The following is a 23,892-nucleotide window of genomic DNA, read 5'->3' as shown; positions in this document are numbered from 1 at the left end:
GAATTAAGTAGTTTTTCGAGATTTGTGACTGTAGTGTAAATCACTTTCACGTATCAGCCCCCAAATATAATTTCCCATCATGTTTTCGTTATACATTCCTAAATAGTGGCGTTCAAAGTCCAGTATATCTTGGTGGAAGCGCTGGCCTTGCTCCTCTGAGTATGCTCCCATGTTCTCCTTGAATTTATCAAGATGAGTGTCAAGGATATGAACTTTCAGGGACATCCTGCAGCCCATTTTATCGTAGTTCTTCACCATAGCCTCAACCAGTTTCACATAATATTCGACCTTGTGATTGCCCAAGAAACCCTGAACCACTGCGACTAAGCTGCCCCAAACTTTTTGTCCTTTCTATTGAGCTTCTTGGGAGTTCTGTGCACTCCAGGATCTTCTTTATTTGTGGTCCAACGAAGACACCAGCTTTGACCTTTGTCTCAGACAGCTCAGGGAAGAAGTCTGGATGGTACTTGGAGGCTGCAGACTCCTTATCAAGAGTTGTGACAAATTGTTTCACAAGACCCAATTTTATGTGCTATGGTGGGAACAACACCTTCTAAAGTCCACTAGTGGCTCACACTTCACATTGTGCCTCCCCACAGAGAACTCGATTCGTTGTGGCTAGTGTATCCTGTTGTAGTGCGCTGTAGTGTTCCTGCTGTCGCAAAGGAAAAGATAACAGGGAAACTTGGTAAAGCTTCCTTGGAGACCTATCAGGAATGCTAACATTTTGAAGTCTCCGATAACCTCCCAGCCATACTCAACATACTTCAAAGCTTCTAGCCAGGTCTGGACACTGTTGTATTCCTCTTTTAGGTGCATCAAATGAGCTAGGGGAAGAGACGGATACTTATTCCCGTTATAGAGCAGCACAGCTTTAAGGCTCCTGGATGAATTATCAATGAGAAGGCCCAGTCGTTCGAGTTACAGGCAATTCCAACTGCCTCGCACGGACCGGATACATTGTGGCAGAAGCAGGGCCCATCTTGACGAGTGAAGAAACTTGAAAAATGTCGGTGACGCTTTCTCTGACTTGTGACTTGCAAGTTCTAAAACATTCTAGAAAGTTCTTGAAAATTCTTTTAAGTTCAAAAAATTCTCTATAAGCTACTCAGCACCGAATCTACCTGGAATGTTGTAGAAAATGGGTAAAGTTAAAAATTTCATTTCTCAGGACACAAAAGCAAAGTTTGAAGAGAAAAATAGATCTTTTCCATTTACTTAAGGCATAAGCAATTGAGAAATAACACTTTCTGCCCAGGAACAAGAAAAAGTAAAAACATTGTTACATAGTGTCGTTATGTGGACTGAAGGTTGGATTGTTTTCACCAGCTAATTTAAAAGAATCGTCCAACAAAAGAACATACACAACATTGCTTTGAAAAAAACGGGGTTATTTGGTGAAAGTAAAATATAATTCGGATTAAACTTCAGTTGATGAAAATGATTACCACAAGACTGAGAGTTCTTGAAATTATTAAAACAAGATTTAGTGGAAAGAAACAGAAAATTGAAAGCAGACTAGAAAGAATGAAACAGAAAATTAAGATAAGACCAGGAAGAACATTACATAATATAAAGAAAGAAACTGAATTAAAGAGTGATACTATTTAAAGAAGACTCTAAATAAAAATGAAGACAAACTTGGTGTAGTTACTGGAAATATAGAGAAAGCTTAGAACAGCAAGTTTGAAGAAATATAGAAGGACATCAAATAAGTACAGAGAAGCTGTAATGACAAAATTGAAGAAGTGAATAAATACATCAACAAAGGAGAAGAAGCATCACTGAAATAGAAAATAACATAATTTCAAAATTAAATCATCTTTAAAATGAATTATTAATTAAATATGAAGTTTAAACCAAATACATCTCATTCTACGTCAGCTCAGAAGTTACAGCCTGGAACGCCATTTGCTACAAAATCCAGAATAGGAGGGCTTATTTGGTGTAAAAATTACAACAACTGCTGTTCTATTTGTTACTTGTTTGTTTGTTTTTTGAATTTCGCACAAAGCTACTCGAGGGCTATCTGTGCTAGCCGTCCCTAATTTAGCAGTGTAAGACCAGAGAGAAGGCAGCTAGTCATCACCACCCACTGCCAACTCTTGGGCTACTCTTTTACCAACGAATAGTGGGATTGACCGTCACATTATAATACCCCACGGCTGAAAGGGCGAGCATGTTTGGCGCGATGGGGATGCGAACCCGCGACCCTCGGATTACGAGTCGCTCGCCTTAACACGCTTGGCCATGCCGGGCCCTATCTGTTACTAACTTTTTAAACTATCTCATCTATGGCATTATTACCAAATCCAGTTCTAGACACTTGCTAGCTATTTCAACACTGGTCAATAAAGAAACCAACAGATTACAACGAGAAGACGGGTTCGAATCCTGGTCATATCAAACATGCTCGCCCTTTCAGGCGTGGGGGCGTTATAATGTAACGGTTAATCCCAAGTCGTTGGTAAAAGAGTAGCCCAAGAGTTGGCAGTGGATGTTGATGACTAGCTGCCTTCCCTCTAGTCTTACACTGCTAAATTAGGGACAGCTAGTGCAGATAGCCCTCGAGTAGCTTTGTGCGAAATTCAAAACAAACAAATTCAAAACAAAAACGACGAGGAGATAACATGTAAGTTATAACAAACTCAGTTTGAAATTATTTCCAGAGTGATTAGGTGGAATAGTGAACAATAAGTCATTTCTCTTGTTGACCACCTAAAAGTACCAACTATAAAACATTAAGTAATTTTCCAGCTAAGAAATATTTGGTATAAAGAAATAAGATGAAGCAATATCTATAACAAGTGGACATAAGGTTGCAACAACAGAAAGTTTAGCAATTAACCTTTTGTAGAAATATTATCATTGCCTTATGATGTGTGGGTAATTATGTGGTAACACAGATTTTAGGTTAGGCTAGCTTCAAATAACTTCACTGTCTACATCTAGGATATCACTGTCTACTACATAAAAATTGGTAAACAAGAAATTGGACTCCCTATGACAACCAGGATGGCAGTTGTTACACCACCAAGACGTGAAGTATTCACACCAAGATTTGTCAAAATTAAAGTTACTTCTAGTCATTAGGCTATAATAGAACCAAACACTATAGCCGTGAAAACAAATAATAAAATTAGTCAAACCTGCATGGTACATTGTAAGACGTGAGACTATATAAGTGGTAATACAACTTTAAGGAACATCAGAAGCAGTCACTCCTGAGGAAAGATGTAAGAAGTCTGATGTAAAACTATTACATGAAAACAGCTTACAACCTCACAAAAGCTTTATGACTGGAGTTGTGAAAGCCTTACAACTGATTATTGCTAACAGTTCTGTAACTTGTTTAAGTAATATCAATTCACGTTTTTTCCAGTAGACCTTATCTTCGACCAAACACAAGCATCTCACAAGATTGAATATGAAGATGCAGCTCTTATGTGCCAGTAGATCATATGGCTTCCACTTGCAAAACAGGCTGAAGATCTTAAAGAGATAGAAGCCATAAAGCAACAAAGAGTGACAAAACCAAGTGCTATTTCATAAGTATAATCTATTGTATTCGTGAAGAAGGATGAAGCCCTAAGGCTCTGCATCGACCATTATAAAGTAAATGAAGTTAGAAAGAAGGATACATACCCCTACCAAGGATTGACTTGACTTTGAATGCTTTATTTGGATCTAACTGGTTCTTAGCATTGAATCTATGAGTGGATACCAACAAGAGAAAGTCGTCAAAGTACACAGATGAAAGACAGCCTTTATTACAGGAAATGGATCATAGCAACTTATTGTATTACCATTTGGATCATTTAATATTCCTGTTACACTTTAATGGTTAATTGAGTGTGATTGTCTGAACTTCTCTGGAACATTGTATAAATCTACCTTGATGACATAGTTACATATGGTAAGATCTTCGATAGTGCTTATGAAGGGCTAAAGAAAGTTCTGGATTGGTTAAGAAAAGAAAATGTTTAGTTGATTCCCAAAAACCTTGAATTATTTCATCAAGAGACGAGTTTTCTTGAACGTATAGTTAGCAGAGAAGGAGTGGTTACAGATCTCTCAAAAACTAAGTCCATCAAGAAATGGCCAACACCTGAAAGCCTGAGTGACGGAGGAGCAGTTTGTGGATGGTACTGGTATACCCAGCTCTGGAAGATCTACTCATTTTTAAATACAGAATCCAGTGATTTTGCAATTGTCACAAATATAACATGGACAAATGACTGCCTACTTTAGCAAAAAAATAACTGCCACTGAAAGAAGGTAGTGTACAACTTGAAAGGAGCTACTAAGTATTGTTTGACCCTTGAATCACTTCCATCATGATCTGTAAGGGCAAACGTTTGTGCTCCAGAAAGACCATGTAGCTCTAGAGGCTGGTAAAGTTTCGTATTCCAAAAACAAAATAGTAAGACAGCTCCAAAATTCCTTGAAAAGAACTTTAACATCAAACATTACCACTGAGGAAACCATGGAAGTGTTGTCACATTATTCCAAAATTATGTACTAATGAAAAGTGTGAACACTGTGGAAAAAGAGAAGTAAAGGATAAAAAATAACAACAACCAACATATAGTGCAGTGAACTGTAATTTCAAGATGTGGCAATCACATGTGATAATGAATAACCGATGTGGTACAACACTCAATTAGAAGCTGCTCGAGCAAAAGAAACGAATTTAAAACCAATTATTGAGTAACTCAAGAACTGTGTATGAAGACTATAATAGCAAGGTTGCTCTAGATAGTCTCAAAATAAAGATATATTAGGCACAGTGTAAATTTTTATGCTTACAAGAGAACTTATTATTTTGGAAATGGGAAGATACCAGTGAACAAGAACAATGACTACAACTACTGTTTTCACTGTCTTACATTATAAAGCATTTCATCATATATAAAATATTCAAATTGTTAAACACTGGAATGAGTAAAAAATGCTTGTATTGGGTTGGGAACTTGGATATATCATAAACTGATGTGAAATATGTGAACTTTGCTGTGATCAAAAAGGGCCACAAAAGAAACAGAATGAACAACTAAAGTAGTATTGTGTTGGAACGCCATTGGAGAAAGTTACTGTTAATGCACTTGGTCGTGCTTTCTTCCACAAAGCAACAGTGGGAATAAATACATCATGAACGTGATGTCTATTTTACCAAATGGATTAAAGTATATGCAGTTTGTTGTTGTTGTTGAATTAAGCACAAAGTTACACAATGTTACAAATCTGTGCTCTGCCCACCACGGGTATCGAAACCCGGTTTTTAGCGTTGTAAGTCAGCAGACATACCGCTGAGCCACTGGGGAGCATATGCAGTTTATAACCAAGAAGAAAAAAACTCTTGTATTGAAACGCGTCAATGAATTTGTCTGATTATTTAATACATGCCTAAGGAGCATCGCTCAAATCAGGAAGAGAACTTTGAATCAGATGTGTTCACACAAATATGTCAGACTACAACTCTTCATCCATCCATCTTCTGACAGCATGTTGGAGAGATGCAGTCATATATTATTAACCCATCCATTCTATAACAGGTTGCTTTTGGAAATGAGCTAAAAATGTCAGGATTCGTATTTTGTTTTTGGTGGCCTTACTTATGTATTAATGAAACAAAAGAAATTTTATAATTTATTATTATATTTTGCACAAAATATACATAATAAATATATTTTACACATACTACGTGGCCAAAAGTATGTGGACACCCCTTCTAATTAGTGGGTTTGGCTATTTCAGCCATATCCATTGCTAACAGGTGCATAAAATCAAGCATACAGCAATGCAATCTCCATAGACAAACATTGACAGTAGAATGGGTCATACTGAAGAGCTCAGTGACTTTCAACGTGACACTACCATAGGATGCCACCTTTCTAACAAGTAAGTTCGTCAAATTTCTACCCTGCTAGAGCTCCCCAGTCAACTGTAAGTGCTGTTATTATGAAGTGGAAACGTTTAGAAGCAACAACAATGTTAGGTGATACAAGCTCAAAAAACAGGACCGCCAAATGCTGAAGTGCGTAAAAATCGTCTGTCCACAGTTGCAACACTCACTACCGAGTTCCAAACTGCTTCTGGAAGCATCGTCAGCACACGAACTGTTCTTCAGGAGCTTTATGAAACGGGTTTCCATGGCCGAGAAACCGCACACATGCCTAAGACCACCATGTGCAATGCTAAGCACCAGATGGAGTGGTGTAAAGTACACCACCATTGGACTCTGGAGCAATGAAAATGCGTTCTCTGGAGTGATGAATCACGCTTCACTATCTGGCAGCCTGCTGGACAAATCTGGGTTTGGCGGATGCTAGGAGAACACCATCATAGTGCTAACTGTAAAGTTTTGTAGAGGAGGAACAATGGTTTGAAGCTGTTTTTCATGGAAGGGAAACCTTGATGCTACAGCATACAATGACATTCTCGAGAATTGTGTGCTTCCAACTTTGTGGCAACAGTTTGGGAAAGGCCCTTTTTGTTTCAGCATGACAATGTCCCCATGCACAAAGTGAGGTCCATAAACACATGGTTTGCCAAAGTTGGTGGAAAGAACTTGACTGTCCTGCACAGTGCTCTGACCTTAAGCTCATCAAACACTTTTGGGATGAACTGGAACGTCGACTGCAAGCCGGGCCTTCTCGTCAGACATCAGTGCCTGACCTCACTAATGCTCTTGTGGCTGAATAGGAGCGAATTCCCGCAGCCATGTTCCAAAATCTAGTGAAAAGCCTTGCAAGTAGAGTGGAGGCTGTTATAGCAGCAAAAGGGGAGACCAACTCCATATTAATGTTTATAGTTTTGGAATGAGATGTTCAACTGGCACATATGGGTGTGATAGTCGGGTGTTCACAAACTTTTGGCCGTGTATCTGTATTCATAGCTGTTGTGTATTACTTCAGCAAAACTACAGTAGACAATAGGAATGTTTTTATTCAGTGTTTACGATACATGATTCAGAATAAATCCAAGCACTGATTGTAATACGATAAATGCCAATAAATTCATGCAAATAATTACAAATAAGGTAAGAAGTGATTTGTCTGAATTAACTAAGGCAAATAGTTTTTGAAACACAAAAGTTGCAAGAAAAGTGATAAACTAATTAGTCATATATATTTGGATTAACAAAAGAGAACATAAAATGAATATCTTCCACTGTTACTGACGAGTTAACGTACAGCAGCATATGAAGCCACTGGTAACACTTCATCATCGTTGTTGTTTATGAGAAGACTGAAAGTGTTATCAGATATTTTCTACCCTTATCCAGAGAACAGTCACTCAAAAGAGTCCTGCACAAGATATGTAAAGAAATTAAGAAATACTGTCAATGACTGTTAACACACTTTTACTTGAGAAATTATAAAATAAGAAAGTGATATAATTAGTAGTTGCTAAGAGTTAATGCTGATAAGACTGAATTTCATCGAGGTGACATCGTATAGCTATACAATCTTCATCACAATAAATGATGAACCCCAAACGTATGTAGTTGTTGTTAAGGGCCATATGTTGTAATAAGAAGAATGTTGTGGTTTGCGGATTTCAGAGGACAAACAATCCAAGTCAAATATTATCCATCATGATACTCTTTAGAATATATCAACAGGAGAATAGCCAACTGTGTAATTTTCTATATGAACTAATTAGCAGAACCTTAACCTGCAGAAAACACAGAATTTCTGCTGAAAGTACTTCTAGAGGATCATCAAGGTTGGATCCACCACAGGATTCAATTGATCTTCTACCGTGAGAAGAACTCTCTCAATGGCAGAGAAATTCCATCTATTTACCAGACCATGGTCCTCAAAGAGAATTAAAAATTTGATATATAGCATTTGGATTTTGTATTAGAATTTTAAGAGTTCACTATTAAAGAAGAGGCAGTGTTGTAAGCTATATTTTAAATGCTATCTCTAGAGAGTTACCAGCATTTATAACAACTTTAAGGTAAGAGGGTTTAATAGGATGATTGCCCACTTATTGTTACACCAGTCCATGAACCAGTCCATAATCGCTTTCTGTTTCTGATACAGCAAAAAAATCAAATTATAATCCATATCCAAAGTGTGCAATGAAATAGAAAAGACTTGATCACGGGATACTTGTTTACTGTGTTAAATCCAAAATGCTATGGAAGATCTATATCCTTCTGGTAAAAAGTAACCTCGTCAATGAACTCACCAGTTCTAGTTGTTTGTCTATAAACATAATGGCAGTTTTAATCAATAAAGACAATGGGTTTATGTAAATATTGACGTCAGCTCATCTTCTACAGATACCACTTTCATTGATTTCCATTTTTGACTTAATTTAATTTAGGTGTTTTCACACATGAAAACTGATTTTAAGTGTATGCGCGACCTTTGAAAATTGCTATATTTTAAAGCCAAGCATGGCCAGGTGAATAAAACACTAAATTCGTTATCTGAGGGTCGCGGGTTCAAATTCCTGTCGCACCAAACATGCTCGTCCTTTCGGCAGTAAGAGCGTTATTTGTTGGTAAAAGAGTAGCCCAAGTGTTGGCGGTGGGTGGTGATAACTAACTGTCTTCCCTCTAGTCTTACGCTGCAACATTAGGGACAGCTAGAGCAGATAGCCCTCGTGTAGCTTTGTGGGATATTAAATTCAAACAAAAAAGTTATATTTTAAATAAAAATCACAGTTTTGTTTAATTATTTGAGAAGTTCCTTTAAAATCAAATTTTACACATTGACCTGTAGTTACTGACATTTCATGACTTTCGTGTGTTAACTGTTGTATAAAACGCAACAAAACAAAAATAAATATATTTAAACTCATTTTATAATTGATATTAATTTTGAGCACATAACCCTAATGGGAACAATATTGTATTTTATATCAATGATGAAAAAGCAATGAATTACCAGTTTTATTCAAAATTACTATGAATTTCATTAAATATTTTTATTAGAATTAACCTTAAACTTGTAAGTATATCCTTTTCAGCCCTGCCCTACTGTCGCTCATCAGTTCATTCGAGTGGCTTATAATGAAAAAAGTTCTTGTGTTTTTTGTTGTTTTTTTTGGAATTTCGCACAAAGCTACTCGAGGGCTATCTGTGCTAGCCGTCCCTAATTTAGCAGTGTAAAACTAGAGGGAAGGCAGCTAGTCATCACCACCCACCGCCAACTCTTGGGCTACTCTTTTACCAACGAACAGTGGGATTGACGGTCACATTATAACGCCCCCACGGGGGACAGGGCGAGCATGGTTGGCGCGACTCGGGCGCGAACCCGCAACCCTCAGATTACGAAGCGCACGCCTTAACGCGTTAGGCCATGCCAGGCCACTATAATGAAAAAAAAAAACTGAGCTTAGATATCAATACCAGACACAACACAGTTGTATAAATTTAGGCTTAACAACAAAAAAATCAATTATGGTGGCTACAGTCTTGTATTGTAAGCCTTATCAAGAGTACTAGCTTGCTGAGTTATCAGTTTTTCTGAATAATGAGCAAGTTAATTTTGGAAAACAATGGTAATTAATAACATATAGTGTTAAGAAAAGTAATAGTTTTTCGTCTAAGAAATCAACAATGAAAGTAAAGGATAAACTGTCACAATGTGACCCCTCGCTCAATACCAGGGTTCAACTGTCAGGGTGTGCATCAGACTAATCAAATGAACTGCAATTATAATTTTTTCAAGTTAGTTACAGAGTAGCTTATTAGAAAATAAATAAATAATAACGTAGGATTATTTTATTTATGTTAACACAATTATTTATTACTACTTCATTTGAATTTTTTTCTTCACTTATCATTTACACGAACCGGTAAATTAGCAATCTTCAACCTAAATACAACAAGGTAGTGTGACATATGATTTTACCCTCTTCTTTGCTTTCACTCAGTGGTTTTTATTAATAAGAGAAGTTTATTATTATTATTATCAGATACTACTTATGATTGAAATAATATCATATACCAAGAGAACTACCAAGGAGTTTATTATCATAATAACTTTCTTGTTTGTAGTTAAGCACAAAGCTACACAATGGATCATCTGTGCTCTGCCCACGATATCGAAACCCTGTTTCTAGCGGTATAAGTCTACAGCCACATCTCTGTGCCACTAGGAGCTGTTGTTATCAGATAATATTTATGATTGAAAGGATATACAGTTGTAGATGAAAATATCATTACATAATTCAGTAATGTTCAGTGTTAAAACCAGATACACGAGATTAATATGGTATTTTATCTATTTTTGTACATCCATCGATTTGTTTAAACTTTCCGCTTCACAGAGCAAGTTGTAATGGTTCAATGTCAAATAATAATACATTTGTTTCTATCTGTTTTATGATTCAACATTATTAAAGGTTTTTGATACAGAGTTATTTCAAACATAGTTTTACTGGTTTTGTTTTGAATTTCAGGTGAAGCTAGATGAGGGCTATCTGTACTAGTCATCCCTAATGGAACAGTAAAAGAATAAACGGAAGGAAACTAGTCATCACCTATTCTTGTCTTCCTATTTTACTAACATATAGCAGGATTGGCATCACATTACAACACCCTCACGGCTGAATGGGCGAACATGATTGATGGTATGGGAAATCAAACCCGCAAACTGGGAATCAAGTGCCCTAACCATAAGGCTAAGCCATCTTGTTTAAAATAATCTACATTTATCTAACGAAAGAAATTTCAACACGGTACAAACATTTTATTTCTTTTTATCTAAATGTAAAAATATTTCAGATTATAATGGATAACCTGGATTTCATTATCTGTCACAAAACATCACTTTAATATGTTTCGAGTTTACAGACTATAGCCTGAGACGCCATCTACAATTTATGTAAATTTCCTTCTGAATGTGATATTGACATATCTTTTTTTTTTTTTTTTTTTAATTTACTTGTGAGTAACACAACCTAAGAAATAGGCAAGTAATGAAATATGACACAATTTTCCAAAATTAATATGCATAAATTTTACATTATTGGACTTAATAGGCAATGCTTGTAAATTATACGAATAATATGAAAACTTTTCTAATTCTTTCCATGTCTGAAGTATTATTTATCAAAACTGTTGTAGTTACTATAAAGTGAAGATCACTTTGGTAACAAATTTCATTGATATCAACGTTCCCAATATTTTCAAGTTATACCCTAAAAGTATATAAAAAAATATTGAATTCCTTTCTGCAAAAAAAGTCCTTGTTATAAAAATATTCTAAATTTGAACGCAAAAATTGAAACTCCATCATGCTTAATTAAGTCTGTGGTGTCAAAGTAGTTTTAAATGCCTCAATTTGAATGTGATTTTCTCCAAATGAAGATTACTAAATAGCTATTGTTATCGGTATCTTTAAATAATACGCCAAGTCTCTGGTAAAGTGAACATCTGTGAAATACTCAATAATGTCTCAAGTTATGTAAAAATAGTAGTGATATACAGAAACTCAAATCTAACCCATTTTAAAACCCACGTAAAAACAGTAGCGAAATGGAGACCAAAACCAGACACACTTTACACTCTAATTGAAAGTAGTGGCAATATACAGAAACCTAAATCTCATCTACATATAAGCTCCAGAAATAAGCAATGCAATGAAATTCAATGTCATTGCCCGAAATCGGTTACTTTTAGTAATTAATTTCTCCATAGAAAACCACTTGCAGTTAACATCAATTTCCAATTGATACCACAATGCTTTTAAAATGAATTAACGTACATAATTTTCTTAAAAGAAACACGTGTTTGTAATTGTATGATTCATTTTCTTTGTTGTTTTAAAGAAACGTGTTTGGTTTGGTATCTTCAAGTTCACATATTATTAAATAAGCACTAGTTTCAACAAAGCAACTTTGTTAGTTAGGTTGGTTTAATCACAACACTATAAAATCGACCATTTGTTCCACGTTCACCACAAAACAAAACCCTGAATTTTTATAAGCCCTCAAACTTATCACTGAGCCATTTTCGTCAAGTAGAATTATAATAAAACAGGCTTCCATATTGTTTCTTTAATAACATCAAGATCAATAATTCATTCAAATTTGATTTTGACGACGTTTCTGTAAAGTTATTATTTTGTACAGTTATAACATTTGGCTCAACATTCTTGATTTTTAAAATGAATAATACAGCTTGACAAATGTGAATATCATTCTATCACCTCTTTTATGGACTGTGGTTTTATTTTAATGTTTTCATTCCTTCCATTGTTCTCATATATGTAACGTTCAAGACTTGTGTACCAACGTATATGTTTTACAAATAATGAAACGAGATAAACAAATGCAAAAATTATAAAGTTATGACCATTTTTATACTGAAAATGTATTTTCTCTAAATACTTTCTCTCTTTCACAAGATTAGCTATTCTTCCTTAGTGCTGCCCTCTATATGAATCTTTCACAATACATGCCACAAGCCTTCTGATTCCCCTGCCTTATTGGAATCCAATGACTCTAACATCTCTTTTATGTCAATGATCACGAGCCACTTCTCCACTAATAAGCGTGACATACAGTTCTGACTCACTTTACACGCCTCGACCAAATTATTACTTCGAGGTTTGGCAGAAAACGTAATAACCGGAGAAAACTGTGAAAGAAGGATGGGAAGTGTGGGAGGAGGAAAGTACCCATCGGAAATATATTTTCAGTATAATAAAATTATAATTTTCGATACAGTATTTTCCTCTTGACAAAAATTATCTAAAATAACAACATGCATTAGGTGGCAGTACTGGTGCGGGGAGATAACAGAAGTACCCCTTAAAAGCGTCCAAAGGATACTCCTGGAAATGAGAGAAAGTCAGATACAAAGATCTGATGTGGAAAATCTTCGGACTTCTGAACTCGGTATACTTTACGCCGATCCGTGAAATGTGTAGTAGGTGAAGCCAGGGGTAAAAGGGAGGAGGAACGTCCAAGAGGTGAAGAATTGTGTCAGGATGGTAATCCTAATATAACTCAAGTATGGACTTATCTTGTCAAAGTCGCACTGAAGCCTGAGGAACGGCCACAGATGGAAAACAAAAACTTGATGAAGGCGAGATGCGGGAGAAAAGGTGAGATGTCGAATCTGACGAAAAAATAACAAACAAATTCCAGTAGGAAGAAGCCAATCGAATCAAAAGTCGAACCCAATTATTGAGGGGGAAGGGGAAATATCACGAACAGAAGAAGACTCCCATGGGATAAAGAGTCAGGAACAGGTACCTTAGAAGGGAGCCATGTGAGCAACATAACAGATACCTTAGAAGGAAGCCATGTGAACAACATGACAACAGGTACCTTAGAAGGAAGTCATGTGAGCAACATAACAGATACCTTAGAAGGAAGCCATGTTAACAACATGACAACAGGTACCTTAGAAGGAAGTCATGTGAACAACATGACAACAGGTACCTTAGAAGGAAGTCATGTGAACAACATGACAACAGGTACCTTAGAAGGAAGCCATGTGAGCAACACGAGAAAGTTCGAACCAAACGTAGACGTCTATCCAGATCAGGAAGATAGAAGAGATGAGAAATAGAAGTAAGAGGAACAAGCGAATTTATCCTTCCAAGCCACTGAAGTATTTGGGAAGAAGGAGTGATTTCAGTAAAGAACATAGGTATGGTACACTGAAGTATTTGGGAAGAGGGAGTGATCACAGTAAAGAACATAGGTATGATGATAAAGAGTATGTGAAATTTCAAAGACAAACAAATCAGATCATCAACGTCTACAATCAAAGAGGAAAAGCGGATACGTTTTCAGGAAAAGATGAAACATATGGAAAGTGGTTCAACTAGAATTAAAGTGAGGGAATGGAGGTTCATATAAATATCCCAGTCTGGAAGAGTAAGCCATCTTGGGGAATGTCGAATCCAGAAAGAATGCACTAACATGGCATGGACAGGAGAAGCAAAAACTCAATCTGGAAAAACGAAAGATATGGAATAAGGTAGCTCGATAACCCAAGAGTGAGAAGACTGAAGATCTCTGATCAAAAAGCCAGTTAATATGGAATTCACGAGTTACAGACCAATTACAGAACATTTTTTACTTGTATTGATACATCTCAATTAAAGAAAGATATGGAATGAGCTAAAAGGAAAGTTATTTGACAGGAAAAACCTGCTCTCCTTCACAAGGAATGGATAAAAGCAAAGTGTGAAGATGAAGGACATGAATGGTCAAATGTAAAATTAGTGACCAAAGTTGATGAAGAGAATAAGATAAAAGTAGTACTGGAAGGAAAATACAAATTCGTTGTAATTATGGAAACCATGGTTAAGTTGTCCAATAAGGAGCAGTAGGAAGGACTAAGTAAGGAGTAAAGTGATAGGAAAATAAAAGGCTTTGTGAGATCAAACCTCTCTGAAAGCATTGACAGAAAGAGCCCAAAATGAAGTACTAGGAACCAAAGGTGGGGGACTTGTGACTGAGGAATGTGACAAAAGCATCTATGTGGGGAAAACCCCACTGACTGCAATGTCACTGGAAAATAAGAGAATTTAAAAACCATTCCATTAGATATATTTGGTCGAGGTAGAATGGATTATCTGCTATGATTGTAATAACCTGGAATGTGACACACGATGAGAATAATATGGAGCATGTAAACCCAATATAGCAAATCATGATTTTAATCACCAAGAGGACTACCCAATGTGCTACCATAGTAGAATGGTTAGAATGAATTATTACCAGATGTCTGGCGAGAAGAAGAAAGTGGTCCAAAGCTCGATAGACTTTGAGAAGCTTGAGAAAGAAGATGTGCAAAAAATTTCATTATTGAAGACCACATCCCCAAAAGTGATAGAACCTCTCGATCAGAAAGGGAGTGGCAAACTGATAGTTCTATAGAACAAAGTTATAAAGGAAAATATTGTGAACCCGACTGAAATGAGTGCCAAAAAAGGCACCTAAATGGACAAGATACTGGGAAGGATGGAAAAGCGCTTAACCAATTTGATTAACCAGCCCAGTTAAGCAGCTACTAGGAGTTGAAGAGTATGGCTCTTCAGTCGTCTATATACTGGTGGAATCACAACCCCAGAGCAGGATATTGGTAAGCAAAATCTCTAACCATCCAGCAGAAAATATCAGGTTGAAGCAAACCTGAAGAGTGTGGTGAGAAATTGATAAACCACCTTGTGATAGACAAACTGAAGATCCAGATGAGGCTGTGGTGATACTGAAGATCCAGATGAGGCTGTGGTGATACTGAAGATCCAGATGAGGCTGTGGTGATACTGAAGATCCAGATGAGGTTGTGGTGATACTGAAGATCCAGATGAGGCTGTGGTGATACTGAAGATCCAGATGAGGCTGTGGTGATACTGAGATCCAGATGAGCTGTGGTGATACTGAAGATCCAGATAGGCTGTGGTGATAGAAGATCCAGATGAGGCTATGGTGATACTGATCCAGATGAGGCTATGATACTGAAGATCCAGATGAGGCTATGGTGATACTGAAGATCCAGATGAGGCTATGGTGATACTGAAGATCCAGATGAGGCTATGGTGATACTGAAGATCCAGATGAGGCTATGGTGATACTGAAGATCCAGATGAGGCTGTGGTGATATAAGGATGAAGAAATAAGTATTGGCAATGCCACTGGCCTGGAAAAAATGCCTACTGTAGGATGAGAAATGCCTACTGTAGGATGAGAAATGACTTTACGGTAAAACAGGACAGTTGAACAAAGTGACTGAGGCAAGACAAATCGATAATAGATTTTTAGTCTCCAGTATTCCTGGGAACAATAAAGAATCTGGAATAAAAGTCTGGTAAAGGATGTAGATCAGGTTCGATGGCCTACTAAGATAGTAGCTTCTGATCAGCATTTCATAGATGCTGGTTATTCATGAGATTCCAGGAAAGGAACAGGCACAAAAAAAAACAAAAAAAAACACTGGAAAACTTGATCACAAATCCTTCCAACAAAACTTGAAGAATTCATTAACCATTGATGATAGGACACCAATGATGGAGAAAATCGCCAAGCCAAGCCTCCCCCCCCGGTAGTCACAGATACTATTGGTAAAGTGATGTACATCATTGTAGAAAACAATGAAACAAAGCGTGTGTGTGTGTGTTTTTCATATAGCAAAGCCACAAAGGGCTATCTGCTCAGCCCACCGAGGGGAATCGAACCACTAATTTTAGCGTTAGAAATCCAAAGACATCCTGCTGTACTAGCGGGGGGCTGAAACAAAGCATTTGGAGAAGAAGGGGCAAAAATTCAGGGAAGAATGAGAAATGTTAACAGGTGCCATATTAGGTTCTAACTAAGATAAATGGACAAGGTTGGAAAAAAAGACTGTTTTACTGATACAACTCATAAATTCCAACTGAAGATAAGATGAGGGTAGACAGATGAGTTTTAAAAGTTGCATCATGATGTAGAAGGTTCCAACAGAGAACAAAATGGATGTAAAGCCGAAGAGAACAAATGAGCCAACGTGGATGAAAAAAGAAAGAGGATGTCCCCAAAAAACCCTTCAGGATTTTGGTGGAGAGCCTCAGAAAGTAGATGAATGTAGGGTAATAGCATAATAGAGTAAGAGGGTAAGACAAAAGTGGAAAAACTGGGCATGGGCCAGACGTACAGGAGATTTGGGGGCCACAACCAAACAGCCAAACTGGAACCTCACAACTGGTGGTCCCAAAAAGGACAGTCTGCAGGACGATATTGATTCAAAACTCATGGGATGCAAAGCATGCTAGTCCCATCACTTATTTATGCGGCAAATTGGTCAGCATGTACTCGAACATCTGGGGAGAGGGAAAACACCAAATAGGGGTGGGAAGATTAGTGTGTAATAAGACTACAGTTCATAAGAAATAGGGATAATATGTCATACCTAAATTAAATTCGAAAAGGCTGTATTAGGTGTAAATGGCTCCCCATGTGGAGCATAAGAATGCACAGCAAAATCAGGAGGTGTAAACAGACAATCCAATCCTGGCCTGCCTGAACAGGCTCAGCTTTTTTGGGAGGAAGTGTGGCAAGGTCCTGACAGAGGTTAATCCACATACTGTTCGATCTTCTGACAAATAAACGTGGGTAAATCATCTGGCAGGTCGTTCGCACCTGACGTCTAATACATAGTACCAGTTGCAGGTGTGATACACAAAGTGGGAACACAAACTTTGGAATTCATAATGAGGTTGAATTAACCATTAATATAAAAAACAATGCAACTGTAATAACCTAGAATTAAAGTGAAGTTAGAAAACTGTCTTATTAGAAATAAGATGCGAGAAAAAAATGATAACTTTGTGTGCACATTAAAGATGAATTTGAAACTTTAAACTAACAAAAATGAATACATTTAAACATATGCACTGCCAAATAATATGACAGTTTAGCAGAAGGCTTGTGGCATGTGTAATGAATAAATTTGCATATAGAGGACAGCACTGATCTTGTGAGTTTGTTTTTTTGTTTTTGAAAGCTACACGAGGGTTATCTGCACTAGCCGTCCCTAATTTTGCAGTGTACGACTAGAGGAAAGGTAGCTAGTCATCACCACCCATTGCCAACTCTTGGGCTACTCTGTTACCAACAAATAGTGGGATTGGCCATCACATTATAAATGCCCCACAGCTGAATGGGTGAGCATGTTTGGTGTGATGGGGATTTAAACCAGCAACCCTCAGATTACAAGTCGAATGCCTTAACCCACCTGGCCATGTTGGGCCGGTCTTTTGAGATGAGGAAAGTACCTCATTGGAAGACCCATTTAAGCTGCAATTTCACAAAAAAAATGTCTCTCTTAAAATATAATACAGTGAGTATAATGGCTTTCTTCACAGGTATTTTATGTTTCACTATGTGAAATCCATAGGTTGACTCTTGCTAGGATAACAAATGTAGCTTAATCAAGAGTATATTCACTGAGAAATATCTAAATATTTTTATTATATATTTTACTTCAAAACTGTTCTCAACATCACTTTCAGGTGACTTTGTGGATTCAGGTTTATGCTTACAGTCTTTATAGTAAATAATGTTACTATTTATTCTGAAGAGACATTACACTGATTAGTCCAATTTCACAGTTTTTAACAGCACTAATGGTGTCTAAATGAAGGCCACTACAATAACTTACACTCAATCTCTTCTGGAAGCACCAAAACAACAACAGTCAAGGAAGATCATTAATACCCAATCATTTAACAAATTAGTTACAAATAACAAGTTATTTCCAGATTTTCCAAGCAAATTCTTTTAATAACCACATTTAAATTTAACAACAAATATCTTAAACAAATTGAAATAAAATCACAAATGTCCTGCATCAACTTCTAATATGAAAATAAGTAATAAACAAGCAAAGTTTACAGAAGGTACTGTTAGGAATAGAAATTACCAGTATAACCAATTGCAACATTCCACTTTTTTACATAATTTCAAAAAATGTGTTAAGGATATAACTTACTACCCATCAAAACCAGCAAGGTCACAATGTAAATTAGCCATTTTGCAATAAACTGCTTTCAGTAAAGTATTTAGTGGTCACCCTCTCTCATTTACAACAAATATCATTACATGACATCTGGACTTTATTAACATCTTTTTATCATTTATTCCTTCTTTATTCTTGCACTATGAACATAAAGAAAACCCATTCAATAATCAGGGTGTTCAGTAGAACATTATAATCTGTGGCTGAATTGTAATTACTTGACAAAGAAACCTCCACATATATAATGAAAGATGTACATTCTAAACCGATACTCATATATATATGAATTTAATTACATCACAGATTAGTTACTAACTAGCTTGAAACTGACACAGATATTAAAGTAAAAAATTACAAAGTTACAACTGAAACTATATGTATTGCCACTAAGAGTAAGGTCCTCAAGTAAAGCTGTATTGTTAAAGTTTCCTTCTGCATGATTTTCTTAACCAGAATTTTTCTTTTTAAACAAATCAAGCACTGAATACAATCAACAACTGGAAGGCACAGGTTAAATCCATCAGTAGACAGTCTGATTAAGCTGACATCTTTTCACGATGACCACTCAATGCTAACATGAACAATTTGTTTCTATTGGTTCACAACTAAATTTTATTAACGCATTCTCCGCCATACATACTACAAGACCTTTGTTCTAGGCTTGAAATGTTCAATGTTACCCACATGGAAGATTGGAATTTTGCAAAACCATGAAGAAAGGATATTCCTCTTGAAAGTTTTAATATACAGTTTATTAGTTTTACATTTTTGATATGTGATAAAATATTGCAATACTTGTCCTCTTCTCCTTTACTGCATACCTAAAAATACTTTACACTGGGGAATTATCTGTAAAAATGACAGTGAAAGAGTTATGAATACTTAATAAAGTCTGATGGAAAGTATGCATTTTGGAGAAACTATAAAAATTGTAAAAAAAAAAACATTATTCAGCACATACATAGATACTTCATCGTATGCAAGTTATATTGATTATATTTGACGCAGAGCAAACCGGAAAGAAACGTTATAAAAGTAAACTGTCGTGGATCAAGAACTCTTTTTGGAATTTGTTTTATCATAAAAATATTTTATCACTTTTGTTAAGAGAATAACAACATTTAGAAAAATATATATGACTATTTGTATATAAAAATTTAATAAAATCTGTAAACATATTCATATTGGTACTTGTATATATCATAAAATAACATTTATATACAATTATACTTATAGTTTACCATTTACAGCCATAAAGACATTCTATACACACATTTATAACCATGTGTAACATACCTTCAGTTTTAATACAAGATGGCAGGAAAGTAACTGATTATATATATATACACACACTATATGGCCAAAAGTATGTGGACACCCCTTCTAATTAGTGGGTTTGGCTATTTCAGCTATATCCATTGCTAACAGGTGCATAAAATCAAGCATACAGCAATGCAATTTCCACAGACAAACATTGACAGTAGAATGGGTCATACTGAAGAGCTCAGTGACTTTCACCGTGACACTGTCATAGGATACCACCTTTATAACAAGTCAGTTCAAATTTCTTCCCTGCTAGAGCTCTCACACTCAACTGTAAGTGCTGTTATTGTGAAGTGGAAACATGTAGGAGCAACAACAGCTCAGCCACAAAAGCAGTAGGCCACACAAGCTCATAGAACAGGAGTGCCAAGTGCTGAAGCATGTAAAAATCACCTGTTCACAGTTGCAACACTCACTACCGAGTTCTAAACTGCCTCTGGAAGTAATGTCAGCACAAGAACTGTTCGTCGGGAGCTTCATGAAATGGGTTTCCATGGCTGAGCAACTGCACACATGCCTAAGACCACCATGTGCAATGCCAAGCACCAGATGGAGTGGTATAAAGCACACCACCATTGGACTCTGGAGCAGTGAAAATGCGTTCTCTGGAGTGATGAATCACGCTTCACTATCTGACAGCCTGCTGGACAAATCTGGGTTTGGCGGATGCTAGGAGAACACTATCATAGTGCTAGCTGTAAAGTTTTGTAGAGGAGGAACAATGGTTTGAAGCTGTTTTTCATGGTTCTTTAGTTCCAGTGAAGGGAAACCTTGATGCTACAGCATACAATGACAGTTCTAGAGAATTGTGTGCTTCCAACTTTGTGGCAACAGTTTGGGAAAGGCCCTTTTTGTTTCAGCATGACAATGTCCCCATGCACAAAGTGAGGTCCATAAACACATGGTTTGCCAAAGTTGGTGTGAAAGAACTTCAGTAGCCTGCACAGAGCCCTGACCTCAACCCCATCAAACACTTTTGGGACGAACTGGAACTTCGACTGTGAGTCACCTTCTCGCTTGACTTCACTGAGGTTCTTGTGGCTGAATAGGAGTGAATCTCCACAACCATAATCTTCCAAAATCTAGTGAAAAGCCTTCCTAAAAGAGTGGAGACTGTTATAGCATCAAAGGCAAAACCAACTCCATATTAATGCTCATGGTTTTGGAATGAGATGTTCAACAAGCACATATGGGTGTGATGGCCAGGTGTCCACATACTTTTGGCCATGTAGTGTACCTAGACTTCATATAAAATAAAGGCTTTTATTTTCATTATGTTTGTTAGGCTTAATGAGTTTCTTTGGTTATACCTTAAAGTATCTGTATACAGACAAGTTTCATACAGGAACAGATGTTTTTACAAGTAACATCTTTATAAAAATTCAGAGTAAATCAATTTCTTAGAAGTAAAATTAAGCATATCATAATATGAACATCAAGTTCACCAAATTTTGTTTTAGCAGTGTAGAAGCACAAATATATCCCACAATGTGATACACATATATAATGACTAATGGCAAAATAACAAATATATTACTTAAATTGTTAGTCCTTTTATTTTGTCATGTTACTTTTCTTGTATTTTATTTTCTCTTTGTTTTATTTACTTGTCTCTGTTCTATTATTGTTTCATGTGTCCTGAACAGTCGTATATATGGGACAGAAAAAGACAAGAAACAAGAACAGGGTTTATCCTTCAGTGGACATTCCTTCTTCCACGTTCTCTCTCTTCCTTTCTGACAATGGCCCCTATGTACCAATAACAAAGTATGATCATTTTAAAAATAAATGATTAATTAGTATGAAAAACTAAGGTAGTTTAAATCTTATCCACACCTAAAACAGGTAACATATAGCTCGAACTACATACATAATTATTTAAGTTTGTTTGTAAGGATGTACTGAAAACTAGATAAATTACAATAAAAAGTACACATTTTGATGTTTTTATAAATGGCAAACTTCTATTTTTCAAGATGAGTGGAAACCTCTGGAAAAAGAAAAATCTCAAGTAATTTGTTGAAACAGATATCTGTCATTTCTGTGTGTGTAATTTCTTAGTGATAGTAAAAAGTTACTGACTGTTTGTAAAATAAGTCTCTACCTTCATGTTTATCAAAACATCTGCAGAAAATCCTAAGGCACCTAGTGCTTCAGCCAACAGTTTTAGATTCACTCCACAGTTATTGGCTACGTTTTTCTTGCACCTTCTATGTGCATTCATTTTACAGGCTGAAAAGAAAAGAAACAAGAAAACAAAAATAAAAAATCATATTTTCATTCTGCCAATCAGAAAAGGGTATCTTTGTGAACCAAATTATTTTCATATTCCCAGTTTATTACCTTATAAAAACAATTATGTATTCAATTTACACAGTACATTACTTTAAGAACAAACTGGAAATGTAATAAATTATGTTAAAATTATTCATGAAAAACTTTCATTCAGTCAGTGTTCAAGGCACTGTTTTCAACAAACTACAGCAAGCTTAAGTAATTCAGTAAATGTCCCTTGAATAAATGAAATAAATATCAGATTTCCCAACACAGTGTACAACAAACCTCTTACACCACAACTTCAAAGAAGTTGTAAACCAAAAAAGTATATGCTAATGTCTAGGTTAAAATAGATTGTATAAAAACTCCAGGAGAGTCTGAGACCCACACTGAAATCTACAAGACTCCTGATTCAGAGCACACAGGATAAAAACCTGAATTTACCTGGCATTTTTGTTCCCCAAACATACCTTGCCAATGGAAAGTACAACAGTCTTGAGTCTTGCAAGGCACAAGGTTCATATTAGATAATATTAAATATAATCCAACTTCAATTTTTTTACTTTGATAATTATCATGTGGAAAGAGGGTATCTTATTAAAACTGAAATCTTGACACTTTACCAGAATCACAACTTAGAAAAAGCTGTTTTTTTGAGAACTCATTTTAGATTTATTGTTATTACTTGAAATCCTGAAACATCTGTAGATAACAATAAAACTTGTATACTTCAGTTCTGAAGTCCTGTTGAGCCAAGACCACTGTAAACATTTTTCCTCAATGTACTTATGTTTTTTCTTGGTCACTTAAAAAAACAAAAAAACTTAAACATTTCTCATCAAGAAACTGGACTATCTGGTGAGAGTTGATACTGCACAGTGCAAGTTTTATTGTTATCTACAGAATTTCCAGGATTTGAATAAAACTTGCACTGTGCAGTTTCAACTCTCACCAGATAGTCCAGTTTCTTGATAAGAATTGTTTAAATAAGTTTGTTTTTTTTAAGTGACCAAGAAGAAATATAACTACATTAAGAAAAAATGTTTACAGTGGCCTTGGTTCAGCAGGACTTCAGAACTGAAGTATATCATTATCATATTTAAAGTTAATAGAGACAGCTTACAAATTCATAGTGGAAATTACGATCACTTCTATTATTAGACACTGACCTTCACAATGAATACCTTGATGAAAGCAACCATAGATCAAGGAACCACAGTGGTTACAAAATGTTGGTTTTTTGTAGGTATACAACTTAAATCGATGTGGAATATTGATGCTGAAACTACTACCAACAATCTGTGATTGCAAAAAAAATTAAATAAGTTATCTATTCATAAAAGTTGCATATACTGTACTGAATTTCAATTATTCTTTTTACATACCACTTAAATTAAAAAAACACAAACTTTTATTTTGGATTGACATAAATGGTTAATGGTTAGCACATGACTCACAATTTACAGATTGCAAATCACACTGCACCATCAAAAACTTACTAACATCATAATTTAGATACAGCCTCTAACACTTTAGACTCAGGAAAACAGTTTGTAAATTATAGCTGCTCAACTCTGCACTTGTATATAACAACATTACTAAAATTTTACCAGTAAAGCTAATGTGTAATAGTTAGCTCCAAAATAGCAAAAAAACTCATGGTGAAAATATGATACCTTAACATTCTTTTATTTCTATAGCTCATGATCAAAATTTAATAAAACAGTTACACAAGTGGATGGCTAGGAATTGTCAATACAGATTAGTAAAATGTAGGAATGGCTACCTACAGTATTACTTCCATTATATTA

At 35.9% G+C, this 23,892-nt stretch overlaps 1 protein-coding gene across 6 annotated transcripts in view; it reads right to left on the bottom strand.

Moving 5' to 3' along the window:
- Nucleotides 1-17,914: 17,914 nt before the first annotated feature.
- The window catches only part of LOC143226699 (calcium-independent protein kinase C-like), a 29,809-nt gene continuing 23,831 nt past the window's right edge, over nucleotides 17,915-23,892 (bottom strand). For 3 of the 6 annotated variants that reach the window (XM_076458029.1, XM_076458030.1, XM_076458031.1), the window contains exons 5-7: nucleotides 23,251-23,380; nucleotides 21,909-22,036; nucleotides 17,915-21,553 (exon numbers count right to left, since the gene is read on the bottom strand). In XM_076458029.1, the coding sequence (XP_076314144.1) occupies nucleotides 21,494-21,553; nucleotides 21,909-22,036; nucleotides 23,251-23,380 (318 nt within the window). In that variant the 3' untranslated portion in view covers nucleotides 17,915-21,493. The remainder of the gene's footprint in view (nucleotides 21,554-21,908; nucleotides 22,037-23,250; nucleotides 23,381-23,892) is intronic. The other 3 variants (XM_076458033.1, XM_076458035.1, XM_076458032.1) reach the window with 2 other exon arrangements.

The sequence above is a fragment of the Tachypleus tridentatus genome, chromosome 9 (assembly GCF_004210375.1).
Source record: "Tachypleus tridentatus isolate NWPU-2018 chromosome 9, ASM421037v1, whole genome shotgun sequence".
NCBI lineage: Eukaryota > Metazoa > Arthropoda > Merostomata > Xiphosura > Limulidae > Tachypleus > Tachypleus tridentatus.
This window is presented reverse-complemented; position numbering and strand designations above follow the sequence as displayed.